The sequence below is a fragment of the Zonotrichia leucophrys genome, chromosome 2, assembly GCF_028769735.1.
Source record: "Zonotrichia leucophrys gambelii isolate GWCS_2022_RI chromosome 2, RI_Zleu_2.0, whole genome shotgun sequence".
Classification (NCBI taxonomy): domain Eukaryota; kingdom Metazoa; phylum Chordata; class Aves; order Passeriformes; family Passerellidae; genus Zonotrichia; species Zonotrichia leucophrys.
Genome location: NC_088171.1, coordinates 57,867,399 through 57,891,868, shown reverse-complemented (window position 1 = coordinate 57,891,868; position 24,470 = coordinate 57,867,399). Strand labels below are relative to the sequence as shown.

General features: G+C 38.6%; 1 protein-coding gene across 8 annotated transcripts in view; it reads left to right on the top strand.

Annotated features, from left to right (window-relative positions):
- TNS3 (tensin 3) overlaps window positions 1–24,470 on the top strand; it is a 200,000-nt gene that overhangs the window by 69,657 nt on the left and 105,873 nt on the right. For 7 of the 8 annotated variants that reach the window (XM_064705080.1, XM_064705079.1, XM_064705077.1 and 4 more), the window contains 9 exons: window positions 2,949–3,001; window positions 3,776–3,947; window positions 9,256–9,306; window positions 12,532–12,654; window positions 14,139–14,203; window positions 18,703–18,786; window positions 21,967–22,079; window positions 23,724–23,784; window positions 23,942–24,017. In XM_064705080.1, coding sequence (XP_064561150.1) covers window positions 3,798–3,947; window positions 9,256–9,306; window positions 12,532–12,654; window positions 14,139–14,203; window positions 18,703–18,786; window positions 21,967–22,079; window positions 23,724–23,784; window positions 23,942–24,017 — 723 coding nt within the window. In that variant the 5' untranslated portion in view covers window positions 2,949–3,001; window positions 3,776–3,797. The remainder of the gene's footprint in view (window positions 1–2,948; window positions 3,002–3,775; window positions 3,948–9,255; window positions 9,307–12,531; window positions 12,655–14,138; window positions 14,204–18,702; window positions 18,787–21,966; window positions 22,080–23,723; window positions 23,785–23,941; window positions 24,018–24,470) is intronic. The other variant, XM_064705073.1, reaches the window with a different exon arrangement.

Genomic DNA, 24,470 nt, shown 5'->3' with positions numbered 1-24,470 from the left:
GCTCCAACGTGGACACCTCCCCCATGGGCTGTGGCTGGATCTCTACATCCCCCATGGACTGCAGGGGGACAACCTGCTTCACCATGGTCTCCACAGCCTGCAGAGGAATCTTGGCTCCAGTGCCTGGACCACATCCTCCCCCTCCTTCTCCATTGACCTTGGTGTGGCTGTGTTGTTTTCCTTCACACGTTCTCACTTCCTCTTCTTCTCTGACTAGGAGCAAAACCGGTGACTTTTCCAGCAGCTTCCCACAGGAGCCATCTTTGTGGCTCCCCTGCTACCAAATACCAGGCTGTGCAAAACCAATACAGATGGTTTTATCTGAGGACTTAATTTTTGAGAAAGTTGGCATCACAAGCTCTGTGATGAGTCCAGTACTAGGTGCAGGAGCCAATAATGGTGAAAGAAGGAATACAGAGTGTGTCAAAGCAGAGAGTTGTATGGCTTGAGTTTTTTCTGGAAAGGGGCAATGACACAGTACCTTGGATGCAATGAATCTGCTTATTAATTCAAATCTGTGACTGGAGAGAAGGTAGTTGTTTGTTGAGAAGCTATTGCCTGTACTTGCTTACTTCATACAAATGCAGGTAAATTTGACCAAATGTTTCCTTGCACTTGCTTACGAACTTCTATGTGGTATTGTTTGGAATATCAAAATTGCTTAAAACTGAATAAATACGTGAATGGAAGGTGTTTACTTTATTGAAAACTGTTTCTTATATGACTGGTTATACTGTGAGATGTACAGGTTATGGCAGCATTGCCAGGCATTCCCAGGGAAGCAGAGGAACAAGAATCATGGGGAGAAATTAACAGAACAATAATCTCAGGGTGGTCTGTCCTACTCACAACATATCAAGCACTAGTTTCACCAAATCTATTGTAGTTGCAACTCTGAATTTTTAGCCAGGTGTGATTAAAACACTCAATACGGAAACACTGTTTTTCATTGCCCTGCATCATCTCTACTGCTGTTAGTTGTCAGGAAATGAAAATCATACCTAGTTTTGTGAGATTTTCTGTGTAATTGTCCATTCTGGGATATGCCAGATGGCATTTGCTATCTTCGAAGGTTAGTCAAATTTTTTGCCATTATCCCTCCAGTGCATAGCAAGCAGAAAACAGTGTTTATTTGTTTTCACTTGGATGGACATTATTTGACTTTAAGGATGGTCTGCCCTATGCTGCTGAATCCTGTTTGGGGAAACTTGTATTCTGATGGTTTAGTGACACAGCATGCATACAGTAAATATATATCTCACTAATGGTTTTTTTTGCTAGTGGTTTGCATTATGTTATTGTTCATATGCTTATACACTGAATGCTACTAGGATTTATTCTAGTTTATCTGGCACAACAGTGTGAAATAGAGAATGATTTTATCACTAACTTTCTTACCAGAGGAATCTGTTTTAAGTGTCTGATTATTCAGGATACATGACAGTTTAGTCATCAAATTTTTAGTAAATTGAAGAAGTACTTCAGCAATGGATACATTTGTTGCCAACAGAAACCAAGGAAGTGTAGAGTCCTGCTTCTAATTGCTTTCTATTTACAAAACCAAAACAAAATACACCAAAAGCTATGTCTTGAATTTCAGTTATAGTTATTTACTTGGTTTTGCACCCATGGTATATTATCTAAAGCCTTTAAAATTCTAAGAAGGGATTGGGTAAAAAAGAGGCTGAAAATACCATGAAGTTTCCTCCTCTTCTGTTGTCTACCTAAAGACAGAAACTAGTGAAACTGGGACCAAACACTTACATGAGGTGCACCTCATGCCATCAGTTGTGCTTTAAAATTTGCCAGAACAGTTGACTTTGAGAAATTCTGAAAGAAAATGTGTCACTTTCATGCTTATGTGTCTTAGCTATTCCCAGATTTTGATACACGGCATCATTTTATGGAAAGTTCTAAGACATCTTCCATTCAAACACAGTTTATTTGGTTTGGGAATACTTGTGTATAGCCAAAATTGATAAAATTTATCAGTTTTTGAGCCCTAACTCTTGATAAATAAGCTTTTATGTGCATGTGTCTGTATATTAAGCATGAATTCAGAGCAGGGAGTACTCTTTCTCTTATTGATTTACTGATACATGATACTAAATTGAACTTTTGTTTTTCTGTATCAAAATATATCTGTATCTAAGTGCTAAATTTAAAAATATACAAAACACATTAATTAAAAATACATAAAATAAAATATACACAAGCTAAAAAAGTATATATAGAAACGGCTAAATGTAAATTGAATAATATTATTTATTTTTATTTAATGTTAGTATATCAGTAGCGGTCTTTTTGTAGAGTTTTTTTCTTTTTAAACCTGTCCTAGAAGGAAGAGATACTGCCCCCTCCAGATATCTCTTTCTCTCTGTTACATACAGAGCTTGGATGACAATAACGCTGGAGCTTAAATCTAAGACCACTACAATTAGGTGAGACAAATACTATTACTATGGTTCGTGTGGGAGTATATTTTTACACTTTTTCATTCCTACTATTACTGAAGAAATGGAACTACAAAAGTAAACTACTACACATTCTCAGGAATAAATTCTCAGGAGTCTGATACATAAGTATATATTTCAATATTGTCATAAGAAAATCAGTGGAGAGGAACTTCTTTTGCAGGTTTATACAAAAATTCAATTTGCATTTTCTCAAAGCCCGCTATGTTTTCTCTAATCTTAATGCCAAGAAGAGCACTAAAAATGTCTCAAAAGACTTTTCTGGCAGTGGTGAGATGGAAGAAGTAATAGAAAGTTAGACAAAATTTGGGCATAACCACAGTGTTTGCATTCAAAACATAGGGCAATGATCCTCTTGTATCCTCTTATTGTTACAGTCTTTCAAATCATAAATGAGGAAAAAAGGTAGAAACATTGACATCAGTGACAGCAAGTTAAGGTTCTGGATTGATTTTTCTGCTTTCTTTGTTCCAGAATTCCAGCAGTGTTTTGAAGAACTCATCTTTCAGTTGTGACAAAGTATCACGGCAAGTATTTCTTTCAAATTTATGTAGCAGCATTATGTGCTGTGGTGATGGGCTTAGGCTTTGTTATTTGTGGTTTTCTGTGAGTTCAGTCTTCTGCAAGATATGATCTGGTATGCAAGTTCCATTTTTACAATGCCTACATGAGAAAACAACTAGACATATTTACTGAACTGATCTTCTGATATTTTATTAAGAAGGACAGAGTTGTGTTAAAGTTCCATCACCAGGAAAAGAAAGAGAAGTATTTGTATACTAACCAGTGAAATTATTTTAATTACATTCATGTCTGTTGTATTTTGGGGACTAGTTTTAGATTCACTTCAGTTTTACTCAGAGCAGCCTTCAAGATCTGCAGTGTTTTGCAGATTGCTGGTCAAACTTCCAATTTGTAAAGCATTTGCAGAATTCTACAGAGAGATGTGTACAGACAGAAGTACCTATACATTTCTATTTGACTAACAAATTTGTTGTGCTAGTATTTGTCAAATTGATTGTATTAATTTTCCACATTATTGGTTGCAGAGATTTTTTCACTACAGTTTTAATGTGAAGAATTCTGGTGAAGAACTCCATTTGTGTTCTGAACTGAATACTTTGAGTATTCAGTTAATAAATGCCTACTCTGTAGGCATTTAGTGAGTTGTAACTGTAATGAAATTATTGGAAACATCTGATGCTTGGCTGTAGGAGTCTAAGTTGCAATTTCCTCTCATTAATATGCCATGTTTCTTCTTGGCTACAGTGCTCTAAACTGCCACATCTAATTTCTTCCAGAAGTGCAGACTTGGATCACATTATGGAGGAAGGCTCTGAACTTGACCTCACTTACATCACAGAGCGGATTATTGCTGTATCATTCCCTGCGGGCTGTTCTGAGGAAACATACCTCCACAATCTACAAGAAGTAACACAAATGCTCAAATCCAAACATGGTGATAATTACTTGGTATGTGAAAGATCAGCCATTTGTGACACATCTTTGTCATGCAGGAAGACTACTTTATGTCCACATAAACATTTATAAACTAAAACTCACTCTTTGGGCCATCTTTACAGCCTTGTAAGCCAAGTTCAAGATTTTCAGTAGTTTTTTAAGCGGCTAGATATTGAAAACACTTTTTTTGCTGGGGCATTGCAGTCTCTCTGTTGGTGTGGTGATAACACGTAGTCAAATGCTGAAGAATAATTTCGCTGACTGTTTTCATTGTCCAAAGCATGCTCTTAAAAGATACCCTGCAATGAGGAGTGTGACCTTTGTTTGTAGCAGTGAGCTACATCTGGGTTCTCAAGTGGGTATCTGATAGTCTGTCACTGTCATGTCTTCACTTGTGAAGGCAACATTTAAAAGTAGGGTTGCTGTTGCTGTATTCTGTCCAGCTCTTCCTCATTAATTTGTTTAGGTGCATTTTTCATGCCATTTAATTTTCTATAGGAAATCTAACAAATATATAGTGAGCTTTCTCTGCAGATTTTTTTTTAATGTTGACAAAAAGCTGTTAATCTCCTGTGCTATTTACTGGCTACTGCCATGGCATGTATTGTCTCAGCTTGTTCTGTGAGGGTTAATTTGGAACAAGGCCAATATTTTATTTACTTTTTTCCTTGTACTGTCTTTTTAATTGTTAGAATTAAATGCATGACTTCAGGAACATGAACTCCATTCACAGTAGAAATTAGTTGCTGGAGGGATTGTACTCATGATTTAAACACATTATCCTCTTCTCACAAACTGAGATGCTGTAGGTGCATTATAAACCAGACTGAGCTTGTGATGTGGACTGAAGTCCTCAGCATGCTGCCTTGCTGCCCTTGGCTTCCCTTCCATCAGGCACTGGTAGCTTATAAGGCACATGATAGTAATAGTGTGAAGGTGTGTAAAGCTTTATAGGTTCAAATTCACCTGTTCTCTGGCCATTTCCATGCAATAACAGTGTAAGCTTGTAGTCTCTCCACTACTCTTAATCTCACTTAATGCTTGACTGTATTACAAAAATCTGATATATGGTAAGCCTGGTTTAGTGTCTCAGAAGGATTGTAGTCTCTGCCTCTGAAAGGGATTGTAGTCAGTTTCTCCTGCAAAGTTGGGATTTTTTTATTTTTTGTTTTAGTTCTGTTCTATTTATTAATTTATTTTCTAATGGGTACTTTGGAAATCAGCTGTCTTGATAAAAAGAAGGCTTTATGCCATCTACTCCAAATGTGTTTTGTCATGGTTTGAGCCTGGCACAGAGCCAGTGCCCCCATGAAAACACCCTCTCCCTGGGGTCTGCTGTGAGATGTGACCAGGAATAAGCAAAACAGGCTCCAGTTTAAACATAAAGAACACTTTATTACCTAAACTACAGGAAAATAGGAAAAAAAACTATAAGGAAAAGAAAAAAAATTGAAAACCTTACAAAAAAACACTTTCCTCCTCCCCACCACCAGAATTTCCCAATCCGATACATTCTCCCAAATCGCCAACTGCCCAGCCTGGCACCACCCTTTAGTACACTCAAACTTCAGTCCATGAAGAGGAGAGGAGTCCTTGTTCCATAGGCTTCCCCTGGAAACATGCTGAAACCTCGTGTGCTTCCAATGTCACTCGGCACCGCCCGGAAAAAAAGTCCTTTTGCCGCTTGTGACGTCTTCCTTCCATGCTCAGTGCTCTCACCACTGTGCATGGACCAGAGCTGCTTCTAGGGCTGTCTTTTAAGGATGCCTTGTCTCACTCCAAAAAGGCACAGTCTCTGTTTTGGGACATCTGTCCCCCCCATATTTTTCCAACCCCCTGGGGCCGAGGGGTCCCCACGATGAACCCTCCTGGTTCCGAGGCACTGCTTCCCCCCCAAGTGCAGTCTCTGTGTCACAGGAACAAACTGAGTCCATGGCCACACAAGAAAAGTCCAGCCAAAAGGCCACTCCAATTATCTCTCCCCACTCAGTCATCTCCACAATCCTTCGGGCCAGGTCCTTGTCTCATCTCATCTCCTATCTCCCTTCTTATTCAGCTCCGAGGAGGATCAGCATTTTTGCAAGGCCCCAATCATGTAAGAAAGGGTTAAAAATTTCAGTCTCTGTCTGTCCCAGGACTCCGATACTCCCACACGCGCTGCTGCTGCAGCCGGCCGGGCTGCACCCTTCCCCCCCCTTTCTCCTCCTGGGCCGGCTGCTGTCACATTCAGACACTGACTCTCCCTCTCTCTCCCTCCTGGGGGGGGAATGGCTGCCCGATGGCTGTCTCTTGGGGCTCCTCCACCCTTCCATCCTCAAGGGCCTTCTCACCCCCATCTCTGTCCAGGCCCCGGGCCTACCGCATGGCTGCACCTCCCCCGCCCAGCATCAGCGGCTGGACAGGGGAGGGAGATCTGACCTCTTCGCCTCGACGTCCCAAGAGACCTCTCAGGGCCGAAACTCTGCTTTTTAACCCCTGTTTATTCTCGGAGGTGTGTCCAAACTGCACTGGTCACACCAGGTGCCAATATCAAACTCCGAGCATCCATTGGTTTGACCACAGCCTCCCAGAATTCCCACTTCTTCCTGGTCAAACCACCACAGGTTTCTACAAATTTGTAAAATAACCTGACAAAGCACAGCCAGGTTGTAGATTCAGAGAGCTTGTTTTTAAACTACCTTTTGTTTCTCATGTTTTGAACACTTCTTCAGCCTGCTCAAGAGGCACATGTGAATCAGCAAAGAAAAAACCCCAAAACCTCCATGAGATGGTATACAACTCAGCAATCCTGCTGAAGTTGATAGGAACAATTCTACTCTTCTATTGGGTCAAGGTCTCAGATAACAGAACATATACTACAGCATTTTTTTCTAGTTGTTTTCCTTTCACTACAGTGAAGGGAGTGAACTCATTGTTTCCTGCTTGATTCCTGTTCAGTATGAAGAATATTAAAAAAAAACCCTAAGTATCTAATTTTTTTTAACAGTAGAGGATTATACTTTGACAGTCTGAAACCAGAGATTAAAGTCTGTTGATAGCTTACAGTGAATTTTTTCTCTGCTTTGATGTCCTAAAAAACCATATTCCCTGTAGGCTTTGGTTCCCAGAAGAAACATGACTTTTCCAACAGATGAAAATTAGAAACTGAAGTTAATGCTCCTCTTTCTTGTACCAAAATATAAGTAAGTAGACCTAGGATATGCAAAAGAGGGACCAAAAGGGACGCAGTTAATCTTCCACTGTGTTATGGTTTAATCCCAACCAGTAATTTAGCCCTGCACAGCTGCCCCCTTGCTTTCTCACCAGTGGAATGGGGGAGAGAATCAGTAGAGTAAAAGTGAGAAAATACATAGGATGAGTTTAACAGGTTAAATAAAAGTTTTACATATGAGCAAAGCAAGACAAGGAATTATTAATTGCTTTCTTTGGGCAGGCAGATGTTCAACCATCCTCAGGACAGCCAGGCTTCATAAGCCAAAATGATGACTTGGGAAGCCAAACACCACCACTCTGAATGTCACTGCTCCGTCCTTCCTTTGGCTTATATGCTGAGCATGTTATATGGTATAGAAAATCCCTTTGGTCTGTTGAGATCGCTTGTCTTGGCTCTGTCCTTTCCCAGCTTCTTATGCATCCCCAGCCCACTGACTGGTGGGGTGGTATGAAGGCTCTTGGAAAGAAAAAAATTTCTTGGAAAAAAAAAAGCCCTTGACACTGTGTAAGCACTGCTCAACAATAATGAAAACATCCCTGTTTTATCAACACCATTTTCAATAAAAATCCAAAACACAGCCCCATATGGGGTACTGTGAAGAAAATTAACTCTACCCCAGCCAAAACCAACACACAATGGCATCTATTTATACCATATATTTCTCTTCAAAGGCTTCTATGATGTCCTGCTTTGTTGTATGTGAAATGTTGGTTCCTGAACCTTCTGGTTTCTGTTCTGTGCTGTTAGAATTCCTGGAGTATCTCGATGTGATCACTGTAGCTTGATGGGGACTTGGGTACAACAGCGTCTTTGAGTTTGGTGTCTGACCCAGCAGTTACAAATACCCATCATGAGCACGACTGTATCCTGACACAGGAATTCTTAATTGTTCTTAAATATAAATACAATAAGAAAGATGAATAAAAAAGTTTTTGTCAAATACCCCTTCTTTTTCTGTGGAAAATTTTAGGTAATTGATTTCTTAATATAGCGTTAGCACTCATTTTAAGAATTCAGTATTGAGAACTACACCTCTGTTACTTTGTTTTCCAACTAGGAAAGCTAATAGAAAATTACAAAAAAATTTGTGTTATTTATAGAAGACAATGTTCATTTAATTCCTGTTTTACTATTGGCATTTCAGGAAGGATAAGTACAGTCATGATAGTTGCTTTAACCTGTTCAGTTTTTGGCTTCTTTGCTTAGACAGCTGATGAGAGTGCTGGTTAATGCAAAAGGGTAATACTTTAGAAGAGTGTTGCACTTTAGAAAAGGATTCTTAAATTGTCCTTGGGTAGTACTAAACTATATAAGGGACTTGCCTCATATTTACTCTTTCTCATGTTTGTGACCTATTTATTCCTTTCTCTCAGTGTAATTAATGAGATTTTTTCAATGATTATGCAATCTGTACATAACTTGGCATGTAAAATAGCCATGCTGTGAAGGAGAATCTGCCTCATTAGCATTGTTTCAGTTCTTGAGTAATGGTATTTCAACTTTTTGTTATTGATTGATACTAATTTAAGGCACTTTCTAATGAAAGAGTCAGTTATTCTTTTATACACTGCTTTCTTTTGTTCATTTTGCAGTCTGTCTTTTCATTTACTCCTTATTAAACAGTAAGTAGAGGGTAACTTGCTATTTAGTGGGTTAACAGAAGAGTTGGAAAACCTCACAGTCTAAGTTATAATTAAATAGGTATGTCATATCTTCCCTGCAAAGTTTTGACAGACCAATACTTGTCAGGAATGCAAATTCAAATATTTAACGGTGTACCACCCTCTCAGACTTATTGTTAATTCTTATGGTCATCATTATATTTCATGGTAGCCAGGTCTCTCAGTATACCTCTGACTCAAAGCCATGTGAAATAAATAAGATGTAGTAGAATTTTAATTGTCTTTTTTCAAAATGTGCATTTAAGTTTAACTTTAGTTACATTGTAAAATACCTGAATATCTAAAATACATTAGTGCTACCTAATGTCAAATGCTAAGCCATATCATTGTAGTTTCTGGTAATTTTTATGTTTCTAATGCATCTATTTACCACTTAAATTATATACTCTTGATGGTTAATATTTTTTTCTTTCTTTTTGAACAGGTATTAAACCTGTCTGAAAAGAGGTATGACCTTGGCAAGCTTAACCCAAAGGTAATGACTGTCTTCAGTAACATAGCTTACTAGTGTTAAATACAACTTAAATGGCCTGATAAACCCTGAAGCTATGCAAGTGTTGATATACAGAGTAAGAGAAGTTGTTTTGAAAGATACTAAAACATCCCACATGCATCCCTGTTTATTTTTTCTCAAGTTCTGTTTTGTGTCTGTTAGTTCTGTGTTTTACACAGCTATTCTTGTTATTTTCTTAGGACCATAAGCCTGTTGTGACTTCTGAAAAACTTCTATTGGGTGATACAAATTTTACTTCAAGCATAGTTTTTTTGTGCAGTCACAGGATACTGGAGTTGTATACTGTAATGTACAGTCAGCTGAAGCTAGTGAACTTGATTCAGATAAGGACTTCCCTTTTGTACTATCTTTGAGTAGTTGCTTTTCTGCACAATAGAGTAATAAAGAATTTCATAATGATTGACATCTGACTCTTGTTCCTTCTCACTAATTGATGTGTTTGTTTTTTGTAAGAAATGGTGTGCAGGTACGCTTCAGCATCTGTTATAAGGCCAGATAGAGCGGCCCAGATGTGTATTTACAGCAGTAGATTTACAGAGATAAGCTACCTGAGGAAAGTACCTCTCTCAAATTCAACTTTTTGCATGCTTTATTGATCATGAAGGATGAATTTTTTAATATTAGGCATATGTTGAACGGATAATATGTATGTATTGCATATGTTTTGTTACTAACTATGCATATAATAAAAATAGACTTAGTAAACTGTATTATATAGTGAATAGAAAATCTGAACAAAATTTTTTCATGTTTAATCATGTTGCACATGAAGGAAATAAATTAAAAATAAAATTAAAGCCATCAAAAATCATTATTTGCTCTAATTCTGTTTGAATTTACTGGTATAAAATACCAGAAATTCTAAATGAAAAATAATGTAAAAAATCAAGACCTTCAGAAATGTTGTCATGTTGTGGTGTGTTTTTAGCTTCCGGGTCCCTTTCTCAGGTGTGCCAATATTCCCTTCTCCCTTCCCCCTCGCCCCTTGCTGAGTGTGCCCTGTCAATCAGGCTAACATACCAGCAAGGCATCATGTGGTTGGTCGATTTCAAAGGATGCTCCTCAGGCCTGGGGAACATTGGCCCGTATAGGTGTCCCTAGTCCCTTGAGACCCTGCCCCTTTCACCTGGTTGGTAGCTCACCTGTCCCCTCCCCTTCCCCTGTCCCCGAGCTTAAAAGGTTAATCAGACCATGCAGCCTCCATTCTGGTTGGAGCAGTTGCCCCGGTTCAGACCTCTGTAACCATGGAATAAACATCTGGATATAACCCTCCAGCAGAATCCTCTCCTTTTTGTACGATGCTAAGTTTGGAACCCATGTTAGATGTAAAAAGCAAAGTACTTAATCCCGCCTGACCAAAAACAAAGCTAAAATCAGCTACCAATTTCTAAAAAAAACCACAGATAGAAAGCGATAACGAGCAGACAAAAGCTTCACAATGCAGCTGTATATACTGCTTTTAAAATTCCCGGGCAGCAGCAGCAGGGCACGCCCTGCCGAACCCAGGCAGAAACAAAGCCTCTCCTGCCGTGGAATGCAGCCCCCCAGCGGAGCAGAGAGAGCAGCCACTCCACGTGGCAAGCCAAAACCGGGGCCCCCCCGCCGCACCGTGTGTGCAAAGAGCACTCCCAACCCCGCACCGAGAGAGATCCCCCGGCCACGTGGAAAGAGAGCCCCCCCCCTCCCCCACACAGAGAGAGAAAGAGAGTCCTCCGCGGAGCAGAGAGCCGAGAGCCCCCCCCTCCCCCGCACAGAGAAAGAGAGAGAGTCTCCTAACACGTGTAGAGAGCTGAGCACGCTGCCGAGCCGGGGGGGGAGGGCAGAGAGCGATCCCGCTCCGGCGCGAATTCCAAAAGACAGTGAAACACGCGGCAGGAAGCTAAAAGCCTAGAATGCAATGAATTCCCGTCTGTGGGGCTGCGCAGCCAAAAATGCAAAGGCAAAAAGGAACAGAACTCACAGCAGAGTCTGTTTTTGAGCTTCTGCTCTACCGAAAGCAGAGATACTCACGTGAAATGGAAGCTGTTGGTTGGTGGGTACAGGCAGGTTTCTTCACCGGAAAAGGACCTCTCTCTGGGCAAGAGAGGCTACCCTCTTCTTCCTCTGGAAAATCTGCTCACCAAACAGAAGCTGGGCTTTCCAGAGGCGCCGAACAGTCCACGAAACTTTTTCTGGGAATATTCCCAAAGTCTCTAGCTGAGGGCGATGCAACCAAAGCCCTTCTAGCTGGATGCACAGCTGCCAAAAGCTTTTCTGAGGTACTGCGAGTCCATTCTCGGGCTGCGGAGTCGCTTTGCCCTCCCAGGGACGCCAATTTATTGGAATATTAATCCCAATATTACCAGTTAGATGGTGCCTGGGCCAGTTCTGACCCTCGCTGCTGGGCCAAAGGCGGCTTCTGTGGTGCTTTACCCCAGAGATACCTTGGCTGCTGGAGATTGCAGCAGGGCACTGAACGAGTCCAGGCTTGTCAGGAACTCTGTTTACCTCAGGAGAGAGAGCTTCTGGCGATGGTGAAGAGAAAAAGGAGAGGATTCTGCTGGAGGGTTATATCCAGATGTTTATTCCATGGTTACAGAGGTCTGAACCGGGGCAACTGCTCCAACCAGAATGGAGGCCGCATGGTCTGATTAACCTTTTAAGCTCGGGGACAGGGGAAGGGGAGGGGACAGGTGAGCTACCAACCAGGTGAAAGGGGCAGGGTCTCAAGGGACTAGGGACACCTATACGGGCCAAGGTCCCCCAGGCCTGAGGAGCGTCCTTTGAAATCGACCAACCACATGACGCCTTGCTGGTATGTTAGCCTGATTGACAGGGCACACTCAGCAAGGGGCGAGGGGGAAGGGAGAAGGGAATATTGGCACACCTGAGAAAGGGACCCGGAAGCTAAAAACACACCACAACATTGTCACTTCTAAATGGTTGGTGAGATTGGGATGGGGTGAGGAGGGGGAGGAGGAAATTTTTTGTTTATTTGTTTTTATGAAAGTACTAGTATCTTAAAAAAACACAAATTCCCTCTTCCCCTTTAGAGACCTGTAAGCATCAAGACAATTGAATTGCATGATTATCTGTGATGGGAAAAGTTGTGAAGACTTTCAACCATGACATTTATTTGAATCCAGATTTTAGTATGTGATACTGGAGTCAAGGTGTCTCTCGTAAATGTTACTTGTTTAATTGCAGATTATGGATGTGGGATGGCCTGATTTCCATGCTCCACTTCTTGATAAGCTGTGCACCATCTGTAAGGCTATGGAGTCCTGGCTGGACAATGATCCTCAACACGTGGTGGTGATCCATTGCAGAGTAAGTGCTGTGGATGACTTTGTATTAATTTTCAAAAAAATTGTCCTTTACTCTTCTTGTGTAAAAAAATAAAATGTTAATCTGTTTTCAGTGTTGACAACAGTGTGCCAGATGTTCTGTTGATGTAAATAAGCTTAAATCCATTGATCTTCCATGCTTGTTAAAGATTTCTTTTTTATGACTTATGTCCTAGCCCTTGCTGCAGGTATAGCATGAACCGATGTTACTTCACCCTTCAGAGATCACTGTTACTTCTGTAAATGTATTTAGAAGCTTGAGGTTTTTCCTACTTGATGGAAAACTCTCCATGTTCTGTGACACTCATTAATTTTGTTGCTGGAAAAAGATAGGTACTGTATCACACATCATCTCTTTAGACTGTATGTGGTTGTAGGAAATGAGGTCATTAAGGACCTTCTGGATTTTTTTGAAAGGTTTTGATTGGCAGCATCATTGCAGTGCCTTAGAGTAAAGCTACCAGCGTGCTGTGTTGCTTCGTCCTGCTTGCTCGCAATAAACAAAAATAAAGAAAAACCTTAGTTAAATTTGGATAAAATGAATTCAGAACTGGATTGGTAGCTGCGTTCATGACACTTGATGCAAACCTATCTCTGTTTCACTGGCAGATGTTATTCTAAACAAAATGATGGTGATAATGGGATGGAAACTTCAAATCCGATTTGTGTAGTCTCCAGTCCCAAATTCTTTCAGGCCGAATGTTATTGTATGAAGCACTTGAAATCTTACTAGTTGCAGGAATGCAGCCAGGAAAACGCCCATACTTGGCACAAAAGGGAGCAAAGTATTTCTAGGTATACACAGTCATATACAAATTGGTAATGCATGTTTTTGATTAATGCCTTTTGCTAATATAGGTTTCCAGCCATAGAGATAGTTACAGCCACCTACTATCAGCTGAGAGACTGAAAATATTTTGAAATCTGTGAGAATTACTGCATGTTAAATTTTACTGTGTTTGTCATGTAAATTATTTAGAAATACTTTAGAACATTTTTGAAATTATCCAAAGAAAATCAGTTACTATAAATCTCAGGTGTTGAGGAGGTAAAAATGTGAAAACATGCCAGAAGGGTTTATTCTTTCTAAAATAGGTATTTTATTGCATTTCATCCTGGGAATTGCAGCATTGTCTAGTCTTGTTGTGAATGATCACTAAAAAAAATATACAAAATTAGAGTAGTTCATATAATTTTTTTTCTTTTTTCCCAGTTGATTCCTCTTAATTGGTAAGATTTGACAGGCATGCACATAGAAATCCTACTTAGTGTTTTTTATGTCATTTGTCAGCCAGCTTACATTGACAGATAAGTTGCTACCCATTATTTCCACCTTTCCATCAACCCAGAGTACATGAGAAAGGACTCTGAATCTCTTGCCTTGAAATTGTATTTAGTATGGGTCTTAAATATAATAATGCCAAATAATGTAATACATAAGTTATGATTCCCTTTTTCCTAATACAGGGAGGAAAAGGAAGGATAGGTGTAGTCATATCATCATATATGCACTTTACTGATGTTTCTGCAAGGTAAGTATGAATAATGCATGTTGTGTGGTTTATTCCCAATAAACATTGGGAAAAATGCCTTTTAGTTGATTACTGTCTGTCAGCTTAATGTTTTGTCAGGTTTTCTTCTCAAAGAGTTTTGAAGCATGTCTTTCTTAACAGAGTCTGTTTTCATGATAGTTTTCATGTAATCCTGCTTCCAGTAGGAGACTGGATTAGGTGACAGCCCAAGATCCCTTTGAAACTGAGATTTTATTGGTTTGCAGAAAACTTTTCTGAAGGATGTTTTCAGATGAATGATAGACTGTGCAAGAAACCATTTTTATGTCATGGTACTATCTTTATTCTGTTAAACCTCTCTGTTTGCCACATCCATCAAGTAGCCTCTTGAATTGGTGAGAAATTATTCCTTAAGTACTTGAGAAAAATTGTTATTAAAATCTGGAAAGAGTGTTTGAATAGGGAACTCCTAGACATTGATCTGAGTGCAGAATGAAGTGTAAGGAATAATCTAGACTGAGTTTGCAGTAATTTCAAATAGTAGGTGTCTGATTACTTAGTTTTAATTGTTTCTTTTGGAGTATTCAAATTATGAAATGACAATTGACAATTTTTATTAAAAAAATATACAGTTTGATAAATGGTCTCAAAAAGGATGAAATGCATTTTGGATTTTTTGTTGGGATTCTAATCACATTGTTTTCCTTTGGGGTTTTTAAAATTTATACACATACATAAATGTACATATATACATTTTATATACATACATAAATATATTAAAATAAGAATACATTCTAAATGTCATGGTTAAATCAAAGTTGGTCCTGAATTCACACCAGCATGTCAGTAATAGATCTGATCCGCTACTGTAGTTGATGGAGTCTTGAATCACTGGAGGTTAATGGCAAATTACTCATGGATGTCAGGCAAACTAGAATCCTCATGGATGTCAGGCAAACTAGAATCCTGGAAAATAATCTGTGTTCATTGGGGTAAACCAAATTTATAAGTAATTATGGACCAAGCAACTACATGCATTGTGTACACCAATATGTGCTTAAAAAACCACTTGCTTCAGTGATTGCCACAATTTCATATTTTGTTGAGAAGTATTGTGAATGGCAAAAACTGTCAAGTGAAGGTAGTACAGTTGTTATGGTGTGATTTCAGTGTTGCAGTATTATGTCATCCTTAAAGGTAGTACCTGGCTATAAATATACCATTACAGTCACATTCAGGTGGTGTTTTGTTAAGCCCAGCAATGAAAGGTATGACCTTTTACCCCAAACAAATTCAGGACTCCTCCAGTGAAGTTGCAGGAGAGGAGTGAGCTTGGAAGCCCTCTTTAACTTCCTGGATATCTGGCACCTGCTATGCAAAGCTTAACTTTTCTGTGTAAGGATGAGATTGGGGGTTTCCCTGCTAGGATTTGTATATCCCTAGCATTATCAAGACTCTTGAAAATGGTACACAGCAACCTTGCAGAAGCAGAAATTACTGCAGATGCTGCTGTTAAGGGTGCCATCTACTGTGTCTGAATTGTTACTTGGAAGACCTTGAGGATGTTTGCCTTAAAGAAAGTTCACATTTGTCAGCATAGGTGTCCTGGTTCTGGCCAGGACAGGGTTATTTTTTTCAGTATGCTTGAGGGAGCATGGCCAGTACCCAGAGGTTATTCTAGACCACCTCATGTCATTGCCAGGTGTGCGGGGAAGGGGATCCTTCAAGGGAGAAGGGGTCCCTTTGGGTTGAGAAAGTGTGGCAGACAGAGCCATCCAGCATTGTCTATTGTTGGGAGTTTCCACAGTGAGAGATACTGTTTCCTTTCTTCTACGCTCTGCCATTAGTATTGTTGTTACTATTCATTTTCTTATCTCATTCCTGTGTCCAGTGAATTGTTCTTATTCATAGACCAAAACCTGTGATCTTTGCCATTGTGCCTCCAATTCTTCTCTCCATCCCACTGCAGGGAAGGGGAAAAGAGGGAGGGAACAAGCAGCAGTGTGGTTTGGAGAGCATCAGTAGGAGCACCTAATTAGGGAATTCCCTTCCTGAAGCACAACAACATGCCAAAGAAATCTAGGTTTAATGAAATTCTGTGAATTTATGCTTAGCACCTTTGCTGTAAAGACACACTAAGAGTTAGGGTTGGAGTTGTTCAGTCTGAAAGAACAGTAGGCTCCAAGGAGACTCTCTCTGGTGGTCCTCCAGTACCTGAAGGAGGCCTGCAAGATGGGTGGAGTGGGACTTTTTCAAAGTAAGGCAGTGATAGGACAAGTGAGGGATGGCTATAGACTGAAGGAGAGTAGATTTAGATTAGATAGTAAATATAAATTCTCTAATGTTAGCGTGGTGAGACACTGGAACAGGCTGTCCAGAGAAGTTGTGGATGCCACATTTCTGGAAGTGCTCAAGGCCAGGTTGGATGGGGTTTTGAGTAACCTAGTCTGGTGAAAGGTGTTCTGCCCATGACAAGAGAGTTGGAACAAGATGATCTTTAAGGTTGTTTCCAAGCTAAACCATTGTACGATTCTATGAAAAATCTTTATTGATGCAACCTCCCTTTAGGTATATGTTGTAATATCAAATTTTCTCATTTAGGAAGGAATAATATATCATCACATTTAATGAGGTCAAACAGAGCTCTTTGTAATTTTTGGCAAATTCTATTTTAACAAGCAAAGTGCTAGCAGTTTTTGGCCACTTAGGAAGAGGCTGCCTAAATTCTGGATGATAGCGTGGGTGAAGATGAATGAAGATATATGATGGATTGGGTGAGAAAGAGGATTTGGGTCACAAATATTGTAAGTACACACTATGTAATTTTTAGCACCCATGAAGAAAAGGCATGACTTCATAGCCTGACCCAGCATCCAGTCAAGACAATTGGCATCTTCTGATTAATTTTTGGAAAAGGCATAAATTTCATTTTTATTCTGATATGCGTATGTGTACTTTGCAGGGTTTTTTTCCTCTGAACTCATTTAGGTTGAACTAGTTGTGGAATTTAAAAGTTGAGATACTGGTGTTGTCTTGGTTTAGGGCAGATTTGAGAGAGAACCTCCAAAAGGGAGCCCCCCCCAAAAGCAAACCTACATGACCCCTCCTCCCAACCAGTTCAGGAAGAATTTATTTGGAGAGAAGTGGAAAAATACTGTTTCTTTAACAGGCAAAACAGTCCCCAGCACAAATAAATGAACAATACCAGATGACAAAACTCATTCACTGCTCTGAAGAGATGACAAGAAAGTCTCTCCTGTGGGTGCCCGCTCTGTTATCAATCCCTCTGGCACTGGGAAAGGCTGCTGCCCAGAGCAGGCCCCCATAGGCCACAAAGTGCGAGCTCTCAGTGCTCCCCAGGTCCCTAGTCTAGAACAGGTTGGAACATTTCCAAGAAAAGGGAAAGAAAACCAGTCCAGGGCAAACTCTGCCTCATCTAGCTAAACCAACTAAAATGCAAAGGAGTGTTCTGTTCTGCTCCGTCAGTGCACAGAGAACACAGTGGAGGAGTGAGAGTAGGCTGATAACAAAACTCTGTGCTTCTTCTTCTCCCTGCCTTTGCTCTCAGAGCCAGTCTTGAAGGCACAGAATATAATATCCAGCATAAACAGAACACCTGACTGGAGATGCAAGCATCCTAACGTCACCCTAGGACATGTGCATTCTTATATTTTGGAACTTCCAGATCTTTTATGTTCTGATGCAAATTAAAACTGTGAACTCTATCTGTTATGAGACACATTGTTTTTATCTGGAATAGATATAAAAGAATCACCATACCATATTACATGGCATATGTGATGAACAACATTCTTACTGATTTTTGGCACTTCTTTTTCTTTTTTTCTGTAACCTCTTGTCTTTCTTCACCCAAAAAAGACCCACATAAGAGCCATTCTGGATAAAGAATAGAAGAAAATGTATTTTTTGGAATATGTTGTTCCTTGATTATGTGTTTGAAGAGTTTATGGTTTCTGATGTAAAATAGATCTTTTTCAAAGACAGTCTCTTCTTGATGGCTCATGGTACAGGAAACAAATGAATTACTAAATGAATTACTGACTGCTTAAATTAATCTCTATCCTGGTACTACAGTTCTTTCTGAAAAAGAAAATGAATTTGTATTTTATAGAGAGAACTTGCAGTGGCACATTAAAAAAATTATGGCAAGTATCCTTCTTTGGGAGCCTGAGCTGTTTGGTTCTGCCAAAATTTGTTGCATTCTGATTTCAATGTATTCTTGTTGGAAGTATGCAATTCAGTTTATTGAATAAGCATATAGATGCTTTGCTCAGGAAGGAAACTATCTTAAGGTGTTGAATGAGAAGGTGTCAGTGGAATAAACACCATTGTCCACAATATCCAAATTATTAGAGTTGCTAGTTAGGTGCTTGTTTTTTTAATTTTTCTTAACTTCCCTCCTTTTTTTCTTCCAAATATTTTTGCATATTTCAAGCAGTAGCCTGCTGAATTTTTGAGATAACACCGAAGCAGAATAACATGTGTCTCTTTCTTGACAGTGCTGATCAGGCTCTAGACAGATTTGCTATGAAGAAATTCTTTGATGATAAAGTTTCAGCTTTAATGCAGCCGTCCCAAAGAAGGTATTCAATTTGTTTCTAATTTATATCAATAGGAAATGTCATAATTATCTTCTGCATCCATCCCTTAGTCCCTTTCCAGCTATGTGGAGGCCATTTCCACAAGATCTTTCAGTGCTTCCTGAATTTGCAGCACTTTAACTTGTATTAATATTCCTTGATTGATGAGATCTCTCCTTCAGTTCCAGCACGTGGTCCCAGACAGACAAGACCTTTTGTACCAAACTGTTATCTAAATGGGTTCTCACTGCATTGTTTCTTAAGAAAGAGATGTCACAATCTTGATTGTTCCAAGATAATAATAAACTAATTTTTCTGTGATACAATAATGAGTATGCGAAGTATGCTGATTAGTGTGCAATTAAGATATTTTTACTACTTGTTTAGAGGATCTGCAGATTATGCACTTGCCCCATGTCCATGCTAGTAAATGTTTGTCAAAGCATGTGATATTCATTATGGCAAGTTCATGTATCTGGATGTGTTATCTTTTCAGTCTGTCTGTATGACAAAGGTTGAATTAGGATTCAAAGTATTTCACTTTGGAAAGTGAATAGTTCTGGGGTTCACTATCTACTGTGACAGGTAATTGAAGAATTCAGTACCAAAAGAGACTGATACCCATCAGACAAATAATTGTGATATAGGTGAATCTCTTTTAGAAATATAAAATGTCATCTGGGTTTGATTTGGTAATTACTGGTTTGGTTTTTTTTTTTTTCTTAATCCATGTGCATGCAGTAGGTAGTTTAGAAGTTGTTTATAGTATAAGAATTTGCTAATAATTAAAACAGAAAAACCAGTAGTAATAACTAATATAAGGTGTTTGGTTCTGTTAATCTCTAAATAAAAATGTACCAGTTACTTTTTTAACCCATTAGGTGACATGCACAGCTCCTTTTAACTTGAAAAATAGTAACACAACATTCCATTAGACTTGAAATAAACTTTTCATTAGTAGAAGTTCACTGGCCTTTTTTTTTGTTTCCATTTTGTGCTTGCGTATATGTGTATTGCATTTCAGTAATAAGGATTTGAGAATGCTGCCTACCAGACAGAGAAGTGTGAACCATAGCAGCAAAAGGAAAGAGATAGTGTTAATCTTCCCATTCCGAAGCCCTAGACAGCAGGCATATTTCAGTGAGAGCTAGGAACCTCCACAACAGCCTCTGAATTGTGCATCAGGGTAGTTTTCCAACCATATTGATGGGAAGTTTCAGTAGCTACTAACTTAAGTGAACTGTAGGTGAGCCCTAAAGCGAGACATTAGGTATAAATGATTGCATCTGTCTTTCCTACATCCCCTTTAAGGACACTTACTTAATTCTTCTGGGGGTAACTGCCGGGAGGAGGGCCTCAGAGATACTCGCTTTCCTTCTTGACTGAAGGAGTTACCATCTTTCCTCACCAGTACTGAACTTGAGCTGCCCTTGCCATCTTCCATATATATACACATTACCACTTAGGAGGGTAATTTCTAATGAGAACAGAGGTAGTTTTCCAAACTTTATGTCAGAACTGTTATCCCAAATCTCATCTCTCCTACCTTTGCCTGGCCTGGCAGTGGCCACTAATCTTATTGTAGAGAAAGGAAAACTCTCTTAATATTTGTGGATAACTTTATACTCCTTTGCCCCCATTCTGATGAGTCAGTGGCCTTTTAATATGCTTTTTCTCTGAAACCATTTAGGGTAATTAATTAGTGATATCCTTGTTAAAACCCAGTCGATGTATAAATGGGTATAATTTAAGTGGATTTCAAAATTGTAAAATATGAAAATGCACCCATTTTTCACATTTTGAAACCTTTTCTCTACCAAATCTTGTCCAGATAAAAATAAATTGTCACAACTAAGTCACTTAGCTTTTTCCTACTGCTAGTTGGGTATTGTAACAATGACAAGAAGAGTAGCTGTAGACCAGATCTATTTTGAATCCATTCTCAGATAAGCAGTTGAAGATTTCTCTGAATGAGAAATGCAGATAGAGACCCTTCATATGAAAAAAATTTCTCACAAACCTTCAGGATAAATGTTTGAACACTCGTCTCAAAAATAAGCTGTCTCTAGGCCCCTTAAGTGCACTACCTTGAGAAAGGTTTTCAAAAATTTCAGTCTAATTTTTGTAATAATTAAAAGCTGGTAAAGAGAAAATGGTCACATTGGTAATAGTAAATAATTTATTAAAGTCGTGAGAGGTCACTGACAAAACATTTTAACACACTATTTTTTGTCACGTTAGGTGTGTCAATTTGTAAAATTTGTGCTTTTGATGTACCAAATCCTTTCAGAAAGACTGAAGGAGAAAACAACAACAAAAAAAAGCCTTTTCTTAACATTTGAAATAGAGCTTTGCAAGCTCTCTGTAAAATTAAATCTATTTTAAATTACCCACAACCCCCATTCTGGGATAGTAAAGCTCTTGTTACTCAGCACGATATCCTTAGTTGTGGTTTTGCCAGGAGTTCGGCTAATGAGATCTGTGCATAAAGGTGAAAAAAAGGTGATTTTTCTCTATACATTCCTGAGAATAAAGTTAAATGAAGATTGTCTCATAGGCATGGAAAAAAAAGGGACTCAAAGCTGGTGGAAAAATTAAAGACACCGCAGTGGTGTTTACTTGCATGTATTAGCTCAATTGCTTGTGACCATACCACATATTAAATCACAGAAATAGAATATTTTTCACAATGCTGTGGTAGTTTTCCTCGTTTGGTGCTGAATGAGATCACTTCTCATTATGAAGATGTTATTTGACTGCATTGCTCTTGAGATTTCTGATGAGGGACCTTCTTGCTCTTGTTTTAAAGAAGATGACTTCACTGTAAATTGGATGGGAACCATATCATGCTGCTGTGAAAGACATTTAAGACTACAGTTGTAATTAGGAATGTGTACCAAAACAATTGACTTTACTGTCTCTTCCACTTAATTTCTTACTTAGAGTAGTAATGTAAACAACTAAAATAAAGATACCAACAATAGCAATGTAACAGACATGGATTTAATACAGTGGTAAATTAAAGTGTCTTTTCATGCTGTTTTGTGAAGATTATTGTTTTGGATTTATGTGCATTGTCACAATACTATTTATTACCCATTATCTGGAAATACCATTGTGTAAGTAATGTATTTCCCTAGTATTGGTGGTTTTATATAATTCAGATAAACTTTTTGTTTTCAGATACGTGCAGTTCTTAAGTGGCCTTCTATCTGGATCTGTGAAAATGAATGCAACCCCTCTTTTCCTGCACTATGTTATCCTTCATGGCATCCCCAACTTAGATGCTGGGGGAGGTAAATTACCTAATTTTTCCTATTCAGGTGTAGGATCAAAGTCTTGTTTCATTTTGGAACTTTCTAGAAAGGCTGCATCAATCTCAGATTAGAATTAATATCTTTTTGATATCCATCAAAATATTCCCAATAAAGTAGCCAGAAGAGAAGCATTCTAAGAGTAAAAATTGGAGCAGGTGAAATCAATTTCTTGTTTTTTGTTAAATGAATAGTTGATGCTATTTGTCTCTGCCTATCTCTGAACAGTTGTGGTCTCTGTTACTGTAAAGGATCTGGGAACCTGGTCTCGTTTCATATTAATTTCCTCTTTGTTTTGGGAAATGATTATAAATATAATCTCTTTTCTGTTTTGAGAATGGATTTTGTGTTGATAAGCTGTTCGGATAGGGTGTACTTACAGAATTACACAGAATAATTTCGTTTGGAAAAGGACCTCCAAGATCATAGAGTCCAACCTTTGACCCATCATCACTTTGTCAGTGAGACTATGGCATTAAGTGCCATGTCAGTTGTTTCTTGAACACCTCCAGGGATGGTGATTCCACCACCTCCCTGGGCATTCTGTTACAAAGTTTAACAACTCTTTCAGTGAGAAAATTCTTCCTGCTGTCCAAAAGGAGCTTTCTCTGTGCAGCCTGAGGCTCTGTCCTCTTATCGTATCATTCGTTGCCCAGAAGAAAAGTCTGACTCCCACCTTGCTACAATCTCCCTTCAGGCAGGAGATTGGAGTGATAAGGAGTTATATGGAGTTATATGGAGTGATAAGGTCTCCCTGAGCCTCCTTTTCTCCAGGTTAAATAACCCAGGTCCCTGAGCTACTCCTCATATGTGTGGACATGTGTGGAGACTCTTCACCAGCTCTCTTGACTCTTTCTGGACACACTACTGCATTTCAGTGTCTTTCTTGAAGTGAGTGGCCCAGAACTCAACACAGTAGTTGAAGTGTGGCCTCACCACTGCTGCTGACGTGGCTTGCTATCCTAAGTGGATTTAAAATTAAAATGATAGAATGAGATAATGTGCTAGAGCACAGTGAAGGAATAAACTTTAGTGGTCGCACTTGATGAACTTAGAGGTCTTAATGATTTATGATTTCTTTCTGCATTTTTATTATCCAAAGGTAAAATAGCATTGGTCTTTTGTAATATAATCAGCATGAATTTGAAATGAATATATTTTCATTGTTGTTTAATCTTTTTTTTATTTCTAAAATAACTGCTTTAATGAAGTTAGGGTATTGTTTGTTCTAGTTAGAAATTTAAGGGCCTTATTAATTCTGAAAAAAATCTGAAGATCAAATAATCTGTTTATTTGGAAAATGTTTTTATTTTATATTGGGGGTTTGCTTTCTTTTGGCCAGTATCATTCTTCCTTTATTAATTTCATTTTCTTGCAGAATTTATTTCCTTTCTTACTAGAATCCTTTAAAGTCCCTCTCTATTGAATTCAGAACTAGTCTAAAATAAAATAAAATAAAATAAAATACCTTTTAGCCAATTTTGCTTTGAAGGGTATTTTGACAGTCCAACATTACCACTTATGTGCCATTTTGCTCAGTCTGGTTGTGCATGAAACTTCCTAGTTGTAATGGTTTTCCTGTATCTGAATGTTACAAAACACTCTTTTTTGTTGGATTCTTTTCAGCTTGTTGGCCTTTTCTGAAGTTATACCAGGCTATGCAGCCAGTTTATACATCTGGAATATAGTAAGTTGTAAGCATTTTCCACTATGATTTGGTTTAGGTTTTAGTTTCCATTATTGCAGAATTACATAGGCTTTTTTTAGTTTTGTTTGTGGGCTTCTTCTTTGTTTTATGGTTTTGTGTCTTTAAACCATGTATTTTTTTTTTTTCTTCTGTCAAGTAGCATACAGTCAGAAAATCAAAGTCGAATCTGCATTGCTATAGACCCTGCCCAGCTTTTGAAAGGAGATATTATGGTGAGTTAGTTGTATGGAATGAAAATCTATTGACATGACATTTAGTTTACAGTTTCTGACCTGTTTTGTGCTGTAAAAAAATTATTTAATGAAATGTCTGGAAATACTACAGAATAATTTAGGTTAATTTAGTCATCATTTTTGGCTTTCATGGGAATAAAAAATCTTGTAAAACTCAAACAAAAAGGTTTATAGGAGCAAATTGTTTTCAAAACAATTGCTCTCAGCATTCTCATTTTATAGCATCACCAAGTCCAGTAAGACCTGTATTGCTCTTTTCTTTATAAAAATAACTGTGGGGAGTATTTGTAATCTGGCGTTAAAATATCTTGCCCTCTAATTTGGCAGGCACTGTGCACAACTGTAAAACTATCTGCTATAAAGAAAATGCCTAAGTAATTCTAAATTGTTCTGCACTCAAAAAAGTGCTATACCAAATAAGGGATAGGTAAT